The 20034-nt window shown below is 36.7% G+C and overlaps 1 protein-coding gene across 7 annotated transcripts in view; it reads right to left on the reverse strand.

The window, feature by feature from the left end:
• Positions 1 to 20034, reverse strand: part of DOCK4 (dedicator of cytokinesis 4) — a 471214-nt gene that overhangs the window by 95084 nt on the left and 356096 nt on the right. For all 7 annotated transcript variants that reach the window (XM_003811224.6, XM_008963612.4, XM_034964844.2 and 4 more), the window contains exons 26-27: positions 13411 to 13509; positions 1201 to 1295 (exon numbers count right to left, since the gene is read on the reverse strand). In XM_003811224.6, coding sequence (XP_003811272.2) covers positions 1201 to 1295; positions 13411 to 13509 — 194 coding nt within the window. The remainder of the gene's footprint in view (positions 1 to 1200; positions 1296 to 13410; positions 13510 to 20034) is intronic.

The raw sequence follows: 20034 nt of genomic DNA on the forward strand, positions 1-20034 counted from the left end.
ACTGCAGCAGAAGCCATATTGAGCATATATAATCAAAATCGAATCCTATATTCCTGCAGCTCTTACCACCATCAAAGCTTGCCATCTGGAGAAAACACAGGGCAACCGTGGCCTATGGATAGATGCTTAGAGAATCCAACCTTCATCCTGAGCATGAGGGTGTTGGCGTTTGGAAAAGAGGAAGAAGGGGAAGCAGGCAAATGTGGGCTTGGAGAGTGACAGTGCTAATGAAATAGGGTAAATAACAAGCTTGGAAGTGAAGACCAGGCCAGTTTCCTAGAGCACTTTTCCATTCTGTATCTTGAGACTATGGAGACAGGAAGTGGAGAGAGCAGATAAATCCATGACACTGTACTCTCTGGGATCAGCTCCTGCCATTCCGACTGCCCTAATATCCTTTCCTGCCTCCTCTCTCTTCTAGTATTGCTCTCAGATCATGCTGGATATGCTTAATATAAACTGAATTTATTATCTTCTAGAGATTCCAATATCGACTTTATGTCAATAACCTCCCAAATGCCTGTATTTTGTTCTGAAGTTTCCTCGGAGCAGTATTTTCAGCTCTCTATTGGCCATACCACTTGGATGAATAAAAAGAACGTCAATCTCCATGTGTCCAACTCAAGGGTCATGTCTTATTCCCAGTGTTGAGCAGATGCTTCATGTATGTATTTTGTTAAGAAGAATTAAGAAAGATCAGAAATGATTCAAATTTCTAGTAACAGAGAATTGGTTAAATAAACTATGGTATGGTCATTCAATGCAGTATTATTCAGCTGTAAAGGAAAATACATAGAAGAATGAAAGGCTTTCTATCTTTTAATTTGGAAAGATTGCCAGGATTTCTTAAGAGCGTTATACAGAACAGTGTGTATATTACATTACCTGCTGGTCTCTGTATAAAGGAACACTAGGAGGACACGTAAGAAACAAATACAAGTGGTTGTACAGCCTAGGGGTAGAGGGTCAATGGGAACAGAACTTCTCAATGCATATGCTATTATGTTGTTCGATTTCTGAATGATGTTAATATATACAAAGGAAACAGTAATTCTAAACAAGTGGTAACTTTTTTTAAAGGCTTAATTCAGAGGCAAAAAAAACCCCCTGCAAACTTGAGATCAAATGAAAAAGATAATTTTGTACTCTTTTCTTCCTCTATACATTGAGCTGCAATTATCATCAACTTAAATGTCTTACTTGTTAGCAACCAAGCGCATAACAGTCCAGTCCTTTGGAAACATCTCTGGGCGTATCAATATTCGGAACACAGTAAATATCTGCAGCAGGAAATCCTTGGATAAGGAGAAAATAGATCATTTTATTGGTTTATTGTAACTGTCAACATACATACGCACATACACAGGCAGTACTGTTGTACTGTTACCATTTCCAAAGCAATTATAGACAAGGGAGCCATAGTTTAACAGTTTGCCCAAGGGAAGGAGTCATGACCCTTCCCATTCTCAGCACTCAAACCCACCCAAATGTTTTCTTTTCTTTTTGGGCACAGTGAAAATGAGTTTTTATTTCTCTCCACAGGTTCTAACAATTTAGCGTTTTGAAAATAAAGTGGAAAACTTGTAACAGAAGATTAACAGGGAAATACATTCCCTTTCTTTTATTACAGCATCTTAAACGTCAGAACTTTTCAATGCAGGAGAACAATGAACAGTCCTGGCTCAGCTCTGCTTTCCTTTAAGTGGGTGTCAAATTTTAGAAAGTTATGCGCATCAAAAAGCATCTCATACAAAAACCTATTTTTCTTACAGGGCATTCTTGAGATGTATGCAGGTTTATAGATTTTGAGTGAATTTTCCAGAGTGTGCTGTGCAGAATACATTCAAATGAGGATATGTGCTAAGTCCAGCCCAGTGAGGAGTGCTTAGTAGTTATGAGATTATCAATATATTCCTCACAAAGATGCCATGCGAGATGGTAGTAGTATTTACTGAGATGTTATCTTTAAATTGATCACCTGAAAACGAAGCTATCATCAGACATGGAAATACTGCCTTTTTTTTTTTTTTTTTTTTTTTTTTTTTTTTTTTTTTAGACGGAGTCTTGCCCTGTCGCCAGGCTAGAGTGCAATGGCATGATCTCGGCTCACTGCAACCTCCACCTCTCAGGTTCAAGCCATTCTCCTGCCTCAGCCTCCTGAGTAGCTGGGACTACAGGTGCCTGCCACCACGCCCAGCTAATTTTTTGTATTTTTAGTAGAGACGGGGTTTCACCATGTTGACCAGGCTGGTCTTGAACTCCTGACCTCAGGTGATCCGCCCACCTCGGCCTCCCAAAGTGCTGGGATTACAGGCATGAGCCACCACGCCTGGCCGGCATACTGCTTCCTTCAACATTACAAGAGATAGGGTCAAATGCGCTATAGCATACAATACTTAAAGTGGAATCAAGGAGATAATGTACCACACACAATGAATGAAATGAGCTTTCCCTACTCAAACAGGGATTAGCTCAATCTAGTTTTGATTTAGATTTATTAACTAGAAAACTTAGAGCTTTTTGTAACCTAAGTGATTCTAGGAAAATATATTTCTCTAACAATCTGATTGAAGGTAACGATATGGTGTTGCTTCAAAAATAAAAAGCAACCCCAAACACAAGAGTTTTATTTATCAAATACAATGACACATTACATTAAACATGTAAGCTGCTTGAATGTAAGATTATGGTTGTCACTCATGTGCACAGAAGACAGAAAAAATCTAAAAACTAAAAACCATGTGGTAGCTTTATTTTCTTTTTATATACGCTAACAACTTCAATCAAGCCCATAAATATTTTGACAAGAACTTATTTTAGCTTCTTTGGCATCAACACACATATGTTGATATGTAGTATGCGCCATGTGGAAACATGCCCACTAGGTCATCCATCTTTAAATGGCTAGACAGATCCGGTCCATGTCTCCAGAATCACTGGAAGCAGAGTTTGCCAAATGTATTTCACTGTAGGTCACATAATTTTGGGAAACACTTCACATTCTAGCTCTCTCTTCGGAGAGTAGGTCATTAGCTTACTAAAACTGTGAGAAGCCCATTCTAATGCATTTCTGAAACTTATTTTAATGGTTTCTCAGTTGATTCTTTTGAGTTACTCAGACATATATATGTATATATATTATATATAATCCCTGCAAAAATGGCTTGTGCATTTATCTTTGAAAGAGTTATACCCCACTTCAGTTTCCTATCTTGGTGCATTTGCTTAGATAGATATGAAAGTCATGAGAGCGGGGATTCTTTGGCTTTATGGTCTACAATTAGTTAGGAATAGTATAAATAAATTCTAACATGCTGAAGTTTTATCTTCTCGCCTCAAAAGTTGTAAGAGAACTGGAAACTGGAGGCAGCACTCTTAGTGGTAGTGATGGTGTGTATGTATGTGTGTATGTGGTGTGTGGGGTGGGGGACTGTGCTGTCAGTTGAAAGGAGGAAAAATACTGGCTGAAAAGATTGGCTATAGGAGGCAAAACATCTATCTTACCAGCTAGCAACTTGAGTTTTCTTTTGTAGTGCTGGGGACAAAGGAAACAGTATTGCAGGTGAAGGAGTTGGGGATAGATGACCTGTTTCTGGGCTATCTCATTTTCCTAGTCACATTTATCTCCCACAATAAAAGGCTGTGGCAGCATGTGACATTGCCAATGCCTGTGAACTGACATAAATCTTTATTTCCCCCAAGAAAACTTTTCAGTGTCTCAAGTAGTTTTCTACAGTATCCATTCAAGCTTCATTGACATTTATAAAACCAAATATATTCAACAGTAGAAACCTTATAAGAAAAATAAAAGAGCACAATAATGAGGATCAGAAAACCTAGATTTTAAATCCTGGCTATGCAATTAACTAGCCCAATGACCTTGGCAATTTGTTTAACCTCTCTGGGAGTGAGTTCTCATACTTGTAAAATGTGGGGGCTTTGAGGTCTCTTGTAGTTAGAGGAGATTAAAAAAAATCAGTATGATCATTTAGTTATTCAAAAGGAATCTCCACATTTTTCTTACTTCTAAAGTATAGGCAAATGTTTCATCACATCATGTTGTCATAATACAAATACCTTCCATTTTAGTATTTACATGTAATTTAGTTTAGCAAGTCTTTGTCTACTGCCATGCAACAGGGTTTATTCCAAACTCAGTTCTAATACTTGAAAGCAATATGACCTCAATGCTAGATTCTTTAACATTTCCCTCCCTCCCACCCAAAATACAGTGGTATTTCCTTGACTGTCCTCTCTGAGTACTTTTCAACTCTGGTCATTTCGCTAAATATGTGTTTTTGCATAGATAGATGTGGTTATTTTGCACATACAACTACGTAACAGATTCTTTTTATAATTTGAAAAAGAACATTGCCATGCCTATAATATTCCTGCTTGGACAGCACAAAGAAATAAGTGCTTCATATGCTACCATTTAAAACCTGGCAGAATGGGAGCAGTTTCTTTTTCTGTTTTACATCACACAGCACAACATGGTCACTTAAGCAGTTTAAATTATTTAACATGGTTAAACTGTATTATTGGTATTCTTCAAATCAGGGTTCAAGATAAAAAAGAAACAGGGAGGTGTTACTTTATAGAAGTATTTTTTCTGCAGAGGTTCAAGTAAGAGAGAGGTTCAAGTAAGAAAGGTCTTGTGAAAGTCTTCCAAAACAATAAAAAGTCCCATAATTAAATATAAAACAAAGTAGGAACAGTTGTTATGATTTTAGAAATGATCACTAACATGTACTGATTTATAAATATCGGGTGCTTTACTATGTGCCAGGCACTGTGTTAGATGCTGGGGATACCTGGTAAGAGACATTCTTTTATTTATTCACGCAGCAGGTGTTTATGGAGTGTCGGGAACATGCCACACAATAGTAAGTACATTAAATGTGCTCTTTGCTTTCGTGGAGTTCACAGTTTAGTGGGAGAGATAAATGTTAATCTAAAAACCACACAGATACATGTATGCTTTGAAAATGTGAATAAGTCTGAAGGTCAGGTATTCCACACAGAGGGAACAACACCTGTAGGCCTCAGAGGCAAGAGAGAGCACAGGGTTGCCTGGACTGCAAGGAGCAGTGGCAAGACATAGGGCTGAAAGATAAATAGGGATAAATAAAAGATAGACAAATTTCATAACTTTTTCCATAGTAAGGAGTCTGGACATTCATCCTGCAGGCATTGTGGAGACACTGAGGGGTATTATGCAGATGTTTGAGAGGATCAAATTTGTGTTTTAGATTTTTTAACTGTACCATATAAAAATTGTTTTGTGCTTACATATGATACTATGATATTAAGAAAGACACAAGACAGGATAGGCTTAAAAAATGTGGTACATTTACACCATGGAATACTATGCAGCCACAAGAAAAGAACAAAATCATGTCCTTTGCTGCAACACAGATGCAGCTAGAGGCCATTACCCTAAGTGAATTAACATGGAAACAGAAAACCAAATACTGCGTTCTCACTTATAAGTGAGAGCTAATCATTGGATACACACTGACATAAAAATGGGAACAGACATGGGGGATTACAAAAGAAGGGAGGGAGGGAGAAAGAAAAGGGCTGAAAAACTACCTATTGGGTAGTACGTTCACTATTTGGGTGATGGACTCAATTGGGGCCCAAACCTCAGCATCACGCAATATATTCATTAACAAACCTGCACATGTACCACCTGAATCTAAAAATTTTTTAAAATCTATATTTTTTTAAAAAAGAGAAAGGCAAAAGACAAAAATTAGGCTTGTGAAACAGAATTGGCAAGACACAGAGAAATGAATCCTGAGTTCATGAAACATGAGTTAAGACATCCATAAAACAAAGCATCATGAGGCTGCTACACAGACTAGGACATTTTCTTCTTACTTCAAGAACAATGAATAGGACAGACCCTCAGACTATAGTCAAATGTCATTAAAAAAATTTGCCATAAATTTCAAACGTATAATACCTTTGATGTGAGGTTTGAATTCAATTAAAGGGTGTTAATAATCATTATCACATTGAAACTTATATTCTTAAAATGGAATCTTTAAGTATCTTATGCAAAATAACTCCCAAATGATCATCCATCTTTTAGAGCTATATAACCATTTTTCTGTAATCAATATATTCAAATAAAGATAAGTCAAAATAATTATATTGAAAATCTTTTGAAACAGGCAGGAATATTAAGAGCATGCATTCCTTCAACAAAGATTTAATGTTCCAGGTTCTGTGCTTAGGACACCAAGACATGGTCTCGACTCTCAATGGCCCATAGTCGTCAAAAACACAAGGAAATGGCAAATAATGAGAGTGCATTATTGCACGCTATCAGAGAGGGAGGACTGCATCCTGGGAAGGCTTCATCAGAAGCTGATACCTGAGTGGGTTTGTAGGGTGAGCTGAATCAGAGAAGGGATTAACAGGGGTACACATTAGGTAATGGAAGTGAGGTGGTGGTAGAATAGGCATTACAGATAGAAAAAAAATGATTCATAGGAATTAAAAATTATATATTTGGTTTTTAAGGAATATAACAGTAGTTTGAAGTGGCTGGAGTGACTGAAAGGTGTTTAGAAGGGGGTGGAGGATAATGTGGTTGGAAGGTAAATTGAGGATAGAAACAACATGATAAGGAGATTGGACTTTGTCCTGTAAGGAATGGGAAGTACTCAGAGTTTTAAAGCTGGATTGGGGCTTGATCAGATATAATTTTTGAAAGCTAGTGGGACAGTATATAGGAGACAATGCAGTTATAATCGTGCTGTACTTAACTTCCAGCTCATGTATAATCTTGTGCTTATAGCAAGATCCCCACAGTTCTATGAAAAGTTATAATCAACAAAGCACAGGAGTCTCACTGCTGTATATATACGAAATGCCAAGGATATGGACAAAACTGTAGCCTCCAGTATGAGGTGGGTGTATAATAAAACATTACTGACGACAGAAGGAGGAAAAAAATCTTAATCACTACCAAGTGTTTACTTTTGTTCATTTTTAAATAATATTATGTTCTAGAGAAGGAAAAAAACAATACAGAGTACCAGCCCTCAGGTCTTTGCTCCCACATACTTGTGTTCTGACACTGTGACTCATGCCTCTCACACACAAGTAGGAACCTAAGGACACAGGAGAAGTGGCACACTGCTCAGGAAGCCAGAAGCTACTTTAGCAGTAACCCTGGAGGCATCCAGGCTCTTCAGGCATGAATGGAGTTGAAAGACCTTTAGTCTTAGTGGATACTTGAGAGCCACATACTTTTAAAATTCATTTTGATTTATAGAACCACTGGGAAAGGCTAAGACAAACTTTACCTTTCTTTGAACTGTTAAAAAGAAAGGAAAAAGCAACATTAGGAATAAAAAACAACATGAATATTCATTTGAAAATCTCAATATATAATTGATCAAGTATCAATTAAAATGTAAAATGTGTACATCCTATGACCCAACAATTACACGTCTAGGAATTTATTCTACAGCAATATGGGTACAAGTCCATAGAAAGAGGTGTATCAAGATGTTTACTGCAAGACCCATTCTAATGGCAAAAATCAGAAATGATTAAATTATGTAGCATCCATATAATGAGATTCAGAAGAATAAGGTAGTGGGCTATATAATATTTATGAGATATTATCATGTAAAAAAGTATACATCAATATAAATAGTTATATTAACACTAAAAATGTGTGTGTTTGTGTGTGTGTGTGTATATATATATATATATATATATATAGTATACAAAATAGTCTACAAGGTTACACCTTTAGGTGTTAACAGCAGCTACCTCTGGGGATTAGGATACGTTGGGGGTTGAGAGGAGAGTAAATACACTTTGTCACTTTTTAAAACAGTAGGGTTATGTGGAATTTTTGGTGTCTAATTTCAATATCACTTATAATTTCCCATTAAATATCACCCTATTAATTGTACTTTACCTATTTACTTTCTAACCTAAATGTACATACAAAACCCCAAGTAACTCTCCTTCTATTAATCTGGCCTTTCTCAGACATCTCCATTCTATGACTAGAACTGCTTTATTATCTTCAGAGAGCTGACAATTACAATTTTATATAATTTGATAGGAAAGATTTTGGTTTAAGAAAGTTTATTAAAGTTTAGGGAAAAGCTGAGTTTAGCTGCCTGAGCAATGAGCTCAGGATGTTAATAGAATTCCTAGTTCTCCCAATTACTTGAGAACAATAATAGCATCAGTCAATCTCATGGCGGGGGAGGCAGGGAGAGGATGAAATGTGGGTTAAGCACCACAACTGGCTCATGGCTGTGGGATGGGGTTGAGGAGGTGTTCCGTAACTGTTAGCCAATATCATTGCAGTTTATACATATAATATTTATTTACAAGAATGATTTAGATGACCTTAACAACAGGCTTTTATTAGTCTTGATATCTCTAATGTCTAAGCAAGATGCTCAATAAATGTTTGTTGAGTCAACAATTGATATCTGTAAGAAAATAATGGGGGCCTACTTCATGGGATCCTTTTGAGGATTAAAATTAGTTAATATTAATCAACTGCTTAGAACAGTGCCTGATACATACTAAATTGCATATAAAATGCTTGCTGTTTAGAGGTCTTCACTTCCCTTAATATGATATCAAAACCCAAAATTACTCTGAAAGTTTTTGCTCTTATAATCCACTTGGCAGCAAAACCTGACCAGAATGATTTATAGTCTTTATTTATCCCATATGGAGTGAATATTTTGTATCACTCTAGATTTTATTGGAGGTGCTATATACGTATATTATCATTATGAAATCATAAAAATTCTGATTTCTGAAGTAAAATTGGTACTAAGGACTTTGTATAAGGGTCTAGGGACAAGTGTTATTATCTTTGAAAATATTACAATATAGGTTCAGGAACATAACTAGAAATATTTGGTTTTAAACAAAATTGAGCACAGGAAACATTTATTAATATCTTTTATAAGGTGATATATGAACTTTTAAAATGCAGATTAAAACAAGATGACTAGAGAGGCTGAGGTGGACGGATCACAAGGTCAGGAGATCGAGACCATCCTGGCCAACATGGTGAAACCTCATCTCTACTAAAATACAAAAAATCCGCCAGGCGTGGTGGCGCACGCCTGTAGTCCCAGCTACTCAAGAAGCTGAGGAAGAGGAATTGCTTCAACCTGGGTGACGGAGGTTGCAGTGAGTCAAGATTGAGCCACTGCACTCCAGCCTGGGCGAGAGAGCGAGACTCATTCTCAAAACAAAACAAAACCAAAAAAACAAGATGACTAATTAGTCTTTACTAAATTAAATAAATGTCCTCTAGCCTGCATTCACTCCAGTTATTTCTCTTTCATTCTTACACTGGGAAAGTGTAAGAATCTTAGTCCCAGTCAAGGATAATTCTGTCCCTTCCTGCTGCCTTCTCAGAGACCTCACCCTGGAAGTTAGTACCTCTTTCTTAGATTTCCAGCTTCTCCCTCTCCACCAGCTGTAATCATGAATATATTTAAACATGCTTAAGTCTCCTCCATCATAAGTATTCATCAAAACAAAGTCTACACATCCAAACTTATCCCTCTTCTTCTTGAAACACTGTATACAATCCACTGTATATTTTCCTTTTTTTTTTTTCTATTCTTCAATCCATGACAAGTTGGCTTTCACCCTCATCAGTGAAATTGCCCATCAGGTTCACCAACAATATCTAGGGAACCTTTCATGATGGTACTTGACCTCCTTGCAGTAGCAGGCACTGTTTATCACGCCTCCCTCCTTAGGCTTAGGATTCTATGTAGGTCCTTTGACCTTCATACTCTACACTCTCCTTGGATGTTCACATTTACTCCCATGATGTCAGTTATTATTCACTGGCTGACAGTTTCCAGATCTACATCCCATAACCCATCTCTCTCTCTCCTGAACTTCAGGCACAATTTACTAAACATCTCCATCTGAATATCCCTCAGGTGACCAAACTCAGGCTGAAACCGAATTTACCTTTGCTCCCAAACCTGAATACCTAACTCCTCCTGGGATCCTCATGCAGTGAATGGCACCACACCAACACCCAGCCAATTGTCAAAAGGCCTAGGAGTCACTTACAACTCCTCCCTCTCCTTCACCTTTTTAATATTATCAGTCATCAGGTCCTGCCAATTCAACTTCCTAAATGTCCCTAGAATCTATCTCCACAATCGCCTCTACTTCAAGCCACAGTCATTTCTAGCTTAGGTTACTACCTAAAATCTTTTACAGGGTTCTGCCTCTCATCTTGACTTCAGTGAATCCCCTTTCTTTCTTTTCTTTTCTTTTTCTTTTTTTTTTTTTAGAGACAGGGTCTCCCTCTGTTGCCGAGGTTGGAGAGCAGTGGTGCAATCACAGCTCACTGCAGCCTCCACCTCCCTGGCTGAAGCGATACTCCCATCTGACCCTCTTGAGTAGCTGGGACTATAGATGTGTGCCACCATACCCAGCTAGTTTTTACAAACTTTTTATAGCGACAGGGTCTTGCCATATTGCCCAGGCTGGTCTCTAACTCCTGGGCTCAAGTGATCCTCCTGCCTTGGCCTCCCAAAGTGCTCCCAAATTACAGGCATGAGGTACCGTGTCTGGCCAAATGCATTTTCAACAGTGCAACCAGACAGGTCTTTCTTCCCTCAAATGAGATCTTGTCTCTCCCTTCTTAAAACAATCAAAAGCTTCAAAATGTCCTCAAAACAAAGTCTACACTCATACATACAGCCTTAAACTCTATATTCTATCAAATGATCAACAACTATTTCTTGAATGCCTGCTTTGTGCTAGGAATGGTCTGGAATCTAAGGATACAGCAGTGAGCCAGACAAAGCTTCAGATATCAAGGAGCTTATGGCCCAGTGGGATATATACACAAACTGGGAAATACACATAAACAAATAAACAAAAATATTCCAGATTCTAATAAGTATTATAAAGGTGGGGTAGGGAGTGTGCTGTGTCAGTCGGGGCATTCAGGTGATATTTTAATAGAGAGGTCTGAATGTTCCAGCCAAATATATATCTAGCACACTCCTACTAACCTCAGTTCTCAGCTGAGACCTCCCCTGGGAAGTTTTCCTGTTGCCTTGAGTCTGGGTTGGCAGCATCTCCCACACGCTCTATAGCATCGCGTGCTTACCCTGAACATTCACCACTCAGGGTGCTCATGCCCATTATTTGCCTGATTACTCCCCTACAGGAACAGGGTATCTTGTGCCTGGTTACGTCCCTAGTGCGTGGTGCACAGTGCTTGCCATGCTTGAGTTGCTCAATATCCACTTCCTGAATGGCAGATGAAGTAATTAATATTATTAAATAATTCTCCTGGTCAGAAGGCCTTGCTATTTTTTTTTTAGATGGAGTCTCACTCTGTTGCCCAGGCTGGAGTGCAGTGGCATGATCTCAGCTCACTGCCACCTCCGTCTCCCGGGTTCAAGCGATTCTCCCACCTCAGCCTCCCAAATAGCTGGGACTACAGGCACGAGCCACCATGCCCAGCTAATTTTTGTATTTTTAGTAGAGATGGGATTTTGCTATGTTGGCCAAGCTGGCCTTGATCTCAGGTGATCCACCCACCTCGGCCTCCCAAAGTGCTGGGATTACAGGCCTGAGCCACAGCGCCCCGCCAGCCTCAGTAATTTTGAAGAGGGTAATATAATTGTCCTTGGAAGAGGTGTATTGGCTGACTGAAATGAGAAAAGTCCATATAAAACATTTTATTCATTATTTCCATTTGTTTTATTACTGCTAACATGAATACCAAAGCATAAAACTCAACACCTGGATAATTAATCATGTCTTTCAGTTTATGCTTCTCTGCTATTTTTTAATTCCCAGGCTCCATAAAAATATGTACGCTTTTCCTACGGGAAATTTTCAAATATGAAGTCATAGACTTCTTAAGTAAAACCTAATGATTCTTTAACTGCGTTAAGAATACAGCTTCTAACGAAAGTTAATAAATGCACAGTTCTCTTCCTTTTGACATTATGGGTTTTTGTACTCAGAGTGGGTAAGTCCTAAGGCCTTTTATCCATTTTTAATTCTAAATTCAAGATTGAATGTAAGGCCAGGCATGGTGGCTCATGCCTGTAATCCGAGTACTTTAGGAGGCTGAGATGGGAGGATTTCTTTAGGCCAGGAGTTTGAGACCAGCCTGGGCAACATAGTGAGACCCCGCCTCTACAAAAAAATTTAAAAAATTAGCTAAGTGTGGTGGCATGTGCCTGTAGTCACAGCTACTTGGGAAGCAGAGGCAGGAGGACTGCCTGAGCTTAGGAGTTTCAGGATGCAGTGAGCCATGATTGTACTACTGCACTCCAGCCTGAGTAACAGTAAAACCCTGCCTCAAAAAAAAAAGAAAAAAGATTCAATGTAAGAATGAAAAACATGATGCCATATGCCAAATGACTGACTGCTGAGGGATTAAATCTGCCAAAAATGATTCTTTGTTTTATATGACTCAGCTTGTCAAGTTCTCTAAGGTAACAACAGGAAGATTTTTCTGAGATCATACAATATTTTCCAGTTAAAGTCAAAGATAAGTGACCCCTATGTACTATCTATATTAAAAAATCAACAATTTCTTCCCCTAAGGCACTGGGAAGGCTTCCAATCAAGCAAATGTCATAGCAGAATTGTACTTTTGGTCCTATAATTCTCCACTACCCAGCTTAAAAGCAACACTTCTAATATGATGGTTTCCACATGAAATTTGTCCAGAAAACTGAAGAGATGGAAGAGAAATAAAAGTAAATAAGGAAGATGACAGATCATATCATTCCTCCAACTAAGAATAATCAAGCATTTAGTGAAACCATGAAGGAAGCATTACAGTTCTGTGAATCTCAGCAAATACTGGATTTTTATAAACCTGGCATCTTTATTTCCTATTTAATGTCAGCTTGTCAGAGTAGCACAGCATATTGATTAGACTATAGCTGATAGAGAATATCAAATACAACTCTGTATCCCTAGTCAAAAAGTTGTAGCCAGAACTTCTCATTATGGTTTTAGTGAGATGAAATGAGTGAACATATTTACATATTCTCTTTTATCTTCTATTAAGGCAATGTTTCTAGGTTCACGTAGTTAATCTATTTGTTTTTATCTCTTCAGTTCTGTTATTCTGCTTCTAGTTTATTGAACTCTGATGACAGGTACTTCACATCCTATATCCTTCTCTGAAATGAGAGTTAATAGCTTTGCTTGAGTAATAGAAATCTTTAAAAGCCAATATAGATGAGCAGATCTGTGGATGAGGCTGAGAAAAACAGCTTAGAACTTAATGGAAACAGGTAAAGCAATTGTCTAGGATTTATCTCAACAGTGATGAATAAAAACAAGATAAACCAAAAAGATATGTTAAAGAAAACATTTTAAAATGTCACTTACCCTTAGTTCTTCCTTTGTATTAAAACTATCAAGAAGCTGTTGATAATGTCTATCTGTCATTTGTCGTAATAGGGACAGGAGACAAGCAACAAACTCCCCCTAAGTTAAAAAAAAAAGCATACATTTTATTTTTAGTAAGGACGTAAAAGAACATCAGTAACTTACACTGAACTGTCCTCAAAGAGAATATGTTAAAATGAAATCACGATGATCCAAACTTGCCCTGTGAAGTCTTCTTAATATAAATTATCCAAAATGTCACAGCCAAAACTCCCTATGATGATTACCATTTATTTACTTGGTATTCACAAATTTATAATTTTAGGGAGGATTTTTTTTTTTAACTTGAGTGGAAGCTTTTCACTTGGGAACTAACTTCACACATTTAAAGAAGGTAAGGCACCGAGGGTTTATGATCATTTACTGAGCATTTAACATGTCTGTAATAATTCTATTATTTAAGCTTCATATCAACACTATGAGGTAGGGGGTATAATACCTTTTTAAAGAAGGTAAAATGTAGTTTCTGATGTGCTAAATGACTTGCCCCAAGTCACTCAGCTAGAAAGTAGCAGAGCTGGCATTATCCCCAGTCTTTCTGCCTCCAAAGCCCTTCCTGTAGCTTCATGCTCCATTTTTGAATTCAAATGACCTCCTCCAACTCATCAGAGAGTTGATCTGCTGACTCACAGGGTATAATGAATGCCATATGTTGCATAATGTTCATTTCAATCTCCTTTTAAAAAATAGTTTTATTCAGATGTCTTGGAAGATTGAAAACAATTTTTTTAATTGGCCATTCTTTTTGTGCTTGGGCTCTATGTGATTTGTAACCATAAATTCTAATTCTTAAAAATTAACAATAAAAAAGTAAACATAGCATCTATGGATTTGAAGACCTACATAAAATTGCTATCACTTGCATTTTTGAATGAACTTCTAATTTAAAATGCTTGCATTTTCAATGCAACCTTTCGTGCTCAGCAAAGAATTTATCTACTTTTAAACAGAGCGATAACATTTAAAACAAAACAAATACAATAGGAGAGGCAATCACTGGTAACTAACTGTATATTTACAGAAGTGCAATTTAATTGGGAACTGGTTTCTTAGATTTTACATGGAAAGAGACTACAGACTTTATAAGTAGAGACTAAAAGCCCTGAGAAGTGAATTTTTCAACAGAAGCAGCTGGGTGAGGAAAATTCAATGTATCCTCGCCCACTGCCATGGGAGACCCAAGGATGCTATAATACTTAAAGACCATGTCAAGGCAACCAGGCACTCAGGCTAGATCTCTGTTTGCAGATAATCATTTGCAACACACAGGTATGACAAATAATTATCTGTATACATTTTTTAGGGTAAATATTCAAGAAACTAACCAGTGTGGGCCAGAAGAAACATCCTTCAAGCTCAACATATACTTTGTTAATGAACATGGGAATCCTTGATATTTAACAAAAGAAATAAAAAGTTTAAAGGCAATATTATTAATATTTTTGTATATGTGTGTAAGGTAGTAACCCAACCCAACACTAGGAAAAGAATGATCTAGAAGGATTGAGAGAACAGTGCCTTGTGCTCACACAGGACTGGGAATAATAGAGCCTTTTTTTTTTTTTTTAATACCAGCCAGACTGGAAAAACCTCACAATTAATAAGGCATTAGTTAGAGTATCAAAAACAGTGTTTCCTTAGTACTGGAGAAAAACTACTCCTAGAGTAATGCTGTTCTGGTCCTACCTCACAAATTTCAAAAGCAAGACCTAAAATGATCAAATAGTTTCCAATAAATTTAACCTCACTCTATAGCAAAGCTCAGATATTTTTTAGAAATTAAAAAAATCCACCTGTCAACAATGTAAAATTCACAATAACGGGCATGCAATGAAAAATCACCAGGCAGGTCAAGAAGAAGGAAGAAATGATGCAAATGAGGAGAAAAAGTAATATATCAATAGAAACAGATACAGAAATGACATAGATAATAGAATTACCACACAAGAACATTAACATAGTTATATTACTGTATTCTAATTTTTCAGGAAGCTAGAGGAAAGACTGAATATGTTAATTTAGAGACATGGAAGACATAAAAAGAGCCCAAATTAAACTTCTAGAGATGAAGGCTACAATTTGTGAGATGAATATTAATTGAATGGGTCGAGTGGCAGATTAGACACTGCAGAAGAAAAGATTATTGAACTTGAAAGGTAGGGCAGTAGAAATTCTCCAAAATAAAGCATAGACAGAAAAAACTGAAATAAAAAGAAAAACAGAAAAAAGCATCAGTGAACTGGAGGACAACTTCAAGTAGCAGAATATCTATGTAACTGAAAGTCTCAGAGAGAAGGAAGAGACAGAAAAAATAATTGAAGAAATGAGAAAAAAACTTTTTCAAACTCTTTGAAAATTATAAACCTATATATCAAAAAATCTCCACAAACCCCAAGCACAAGAAACAAGAAGAAAATTACACCAAGGCACATCATAATCAAATTGCTTATAGCCAGTGGTAGAGAAAATCTTAAAACACTATTCAGAAAAAAAAGGGGCACATTACATAGAGAAGAACAAAGACAAAGATGAGAAAAGATTTCTCTTGGAAAGAACACAAGCTGAAAGACAACGGAGCAACAGCTTCAGAGAACTAAAAGGAAAAAAAAACCCAAAAACTATTAACCAAGAAAAATATCTTCCAAAATATAAAATATAAAAATATCTTCCAAAAGCAAAGACAAAATAAAGACTTTTCAAACCTCCCAAAGCTTATTCACCACCTCTATTCAACATTGTACTGAAGGTTTTAGTTAGTGCAATAAGGCAAGAAAAGGCAATCAGGAATACAGGTTTGAAAGGAATTTTTAAAAAGCTGTCTTTCTTCACAGAAAGCGTAGCTGTGTATATAGAAAAAGCTATGAAATCGATAAAGAGCTACTGGAACTAATTGAGTTTATTTACATTCCAAAATATAAGATCAATGTACAAAAATAAATTTTACTTCTACACACTAAAAATGAACAATCAGAAATTGAAATTTAAAATAATATCATTAAAATATGAAATAATTACTGATATATTTGACAAAAGATGTATAAAATCTGCACACTGAAGGCTGCAAAACACTGAGGGGTGGAGTTAAATACTTAAAAAAATGAAGATATTACATGTTCATGGATTGGGAAATGCAATATTGTTAAGATGTCAATTTTGGCTGGGCGTGGTGGCTCATGCCTATAATCCCAGTACTTTGGGAGGCTGAGGTGGGTGAGTCACCTGAGGTCAGGAGTTTGAGACCAACCTGGCCAACATGGTGAAACCTGAGCTCTACTAAAAATACAAAATTAGCTGGGTGTAGTGGCACAAGCCTGTAATCCCAGCTACTTGGGAGGCTGAGGCAGGAGAATTGCTTGAACCCAGGAGGTGGAGGTTGCAGTGAGCCAAGATTGCACCATTGCATTCCAGCATGGGTGACATTAGCAAAACCCCATCTCAAAAAAAAAAAAAAAAAAAAAAGATGTCAATTATCCCCAAATCGATATATAGATTCAATGCAATCCCAGTAATTATCCTAGCATAGCTTTGGGGATTAGAAATTGAAAGGCTGATCTGACTTTAAAATCCATAAGGAAGTGAAAAGGATCTAAAATAGTCAAAACAACTTTGAAAAAGAAAAGTAAAGTTGGAAGACTTACACTTACTGACTTTAAGATTTATTATAAAACATGACAATCAAGATAGTATGTTATTGGTGTCAAAACAGAAAAACAGGTAAATGGAACACAATAGCCAAACCCAGGAACAACTCAAATGTCTACCAAGAGGTGAATGAATAAACAAACTGCAGTATATCCATACAATGGAATACTATTCAGCAATAAGAAGGAATAAACTATTGATATACAAAAGAATAAGGATGAAACTCAAATATATTGTGTGTCAAGACAGAATCCCCTGCCCCTATGCCCCCCAAAAAACTATGTAGTATATGATTAATAATAATAGCTATGTACTACATGATTCCATTCATATCAAATTCTAAAAAATGTAAACTTACGTGCAGTAATAGATAAGTTACTACAAAAAGCAGGTCAGTAGTTGCTTGGGGATGAGGTAGCATGGAGGGGCATAAGAGAGGGAATCGAGAGGGGCACAAGGAAGCTTTTGAAAGTGATGAATATATTTGCTATCCTGATTGTGGTGATGTTTCATAGGAATACACATACGTCAAAACTAAAATTGTACATTTCAAACAGGTGTCATTTATTTTATGTCAATTATACCTCAATAAAATAAAAAAGACATATGACAACACTATGATTTATGGAATGGCACTATGTGTAAGTTACCATACTTTGACTATGCTATGAGTTCATTCCTTGTTTGGGCCTTGTTGGGTAGACACAATCAATTTCACTTTAAAGAAAAGATAATTATCTCTTAAGGTTCAGAAATTTGCCCCAGGTTCCACAGCTTGAGAATTGTGAGACTGGGATGTGAACCCAGGTATCTCTGGTTCTAGAAGTCTGTACTCAGTGACTCATCTTCCTTCTGCTCAGACTATTTGATTGTATAGAGAAAATACACCTGAGGTTTTTGGTTATAATTAAAGTATCAGTAAGTATACTAGAATCCATCAGTTGATAACTAAGGTTCATACTTTTTTACCTTTCTCTTAACTATGCCTTGACTTAAAAATGCAAATCTAGTTAGTAGAAACCCATTCATCTCTTTTCCATCTCTTAGTTTTTCCATATCATATTCACATTGTCTCCATTACAGCTACTAGATTAATTTTCCTAAGACATTTACTTCAACACACAATCCTGTGAATAGTGAAATATGCTGAAGTGGGAAAAAATGGCATATTATTTGTAAATTTAGTAGTAACAAGAAATATTATGCAATAAGGAATAGACTTTCATCTTAAGCCTTTACAGTCAATATACATAGGGGAACAACCTGTTTGAATCCAGATTTATGATTTTGTCATATCTGACTTATGCCCATTGCAATAACTTATAATCATGACATATAATCCCTTGGGCATTTATGATGATTATTGTCAATCCCAACATCTACTCTACAATGTCATTTATTCACTTACGCTGTTTAGGAACTCCAACCACATTCAACTCTGTTAGGAGGCCTAGATGTCCAATTACTAATGTATATTTTATCCATAATGTAATTTTTTTGCTCTATTTCTTAAACTTAAATTTTAATTAATTTTTTAAATTTTTTATTTCCATAGGTTTTTGGGGAAACAGGTGGTATTTGGTTACATGAGTAAGTCTTTTAGCGGTGACTTCCAATTACTAATGTATATTTTATCCATAATGTAATTTTCTTTGTTTTTAAGATATTTTAAGAATGTATCTGTATGAAAATCCTAGACCCATAATTTATTAAAAAGAAATAAAAAGCCATGAGTGGCCAAGATGTACTTAGCTGCAGTGTGATACTTTCTTTTGTATAAATCACCTTGAAAACTCTGTAGTCTTCAGTGGCCATTTTATGTATAGATTGAGTGTAATGGGAATTTCTACAAATGACTGTGTATAGCAAGGGTATTGGATGGCTACAACTGTCTTCACGAAACCTATTATACACATACATTATTTTTTTCCACATATTTCTTACAGAATTAACCCAGGCCCATTTCCATACCCCAACCACAAACCGACATCACATGAAAATTTTAGATAAACACATCAGAGTAGCTGCCTTAGACCTGGCCTATGCCCAGAAGAATCACATGCTCCGTAAATGTTATTTAACAGAGTTACGAACGAGTAAGCATTTATAAATTGTAAGGAACTCTGGAGCTCCATTAGTCGAGAATGCAAGGCAAGTGGTCATTTATACTGCTTTATAAAATCTGCTTCTACCTATAATTAGACTTTTGAAAGGAACTGATCACAATGGTGCTTTTTTGTTTTTTTTTTCTAGCTAGGGAAAGCATTTTAAAGTTCAAAAAACAGTCGGTGGAAAAACAAAAAGTACAATCCTTTTAAATTTTAAAAATAAGGCCTCTGTTATCTGGAACTATGATACAGCAGACGCCAGTGCTCATGCTGGTGTGGCTGGGAGGCTGGGTAACAATCATGGTGCTTACAGAGCACTGGAAGAATTCACAATGGCACATGGTGGGATCTGCGTTTACTCACAGTGTGTCTACTTGTCATGGGCACTTTTCCATATGTGTCTGCACAGACTGAAAAGGTGCTCAATGTAGTACTGCCATGTGAAGACTCCCTATTCAGAAAGCCTGTTCTCTGTGAGAAAATGATAAAGAAATTCAACAGATCTTCAGTCTCCAGAGAATGGATTTTGTGAAAGACAAGACCAGGGCATATTTCTCGCCATAGAATTATTATAACAACAACAATACATGAAGCACGTCTGCAACAATCATGATATGACGGTGACTTCTGCTGCTACCACAATGACTAACGGTCAGCATTTATTGAGTATCAGACCAGATACTGTTTAAACACCTTTACAGATTTGATGAAATCCTCACGCTAACTTTGAGATAAGTACAACCATTTTCTCTGATTTATTTATTTATTTATGAGACAGGGTCTCGCTCTGTCACCCAGGCTGGAGTGCAGTGGT

The sequence above is a fragment of the Pan paniscus genome, chromosome 6 (genome assembly GCF_029289425.2).
Source record: "Pan paniscus chromosome 6, NHGRI_mPanPan1-v2.0_pri, whole genome shotgun sequence".
NCBI lineage: Eukaryota > Metazoa > Chordata > Mammalia > Primates > Hominidae > Pan > Pan paniscus.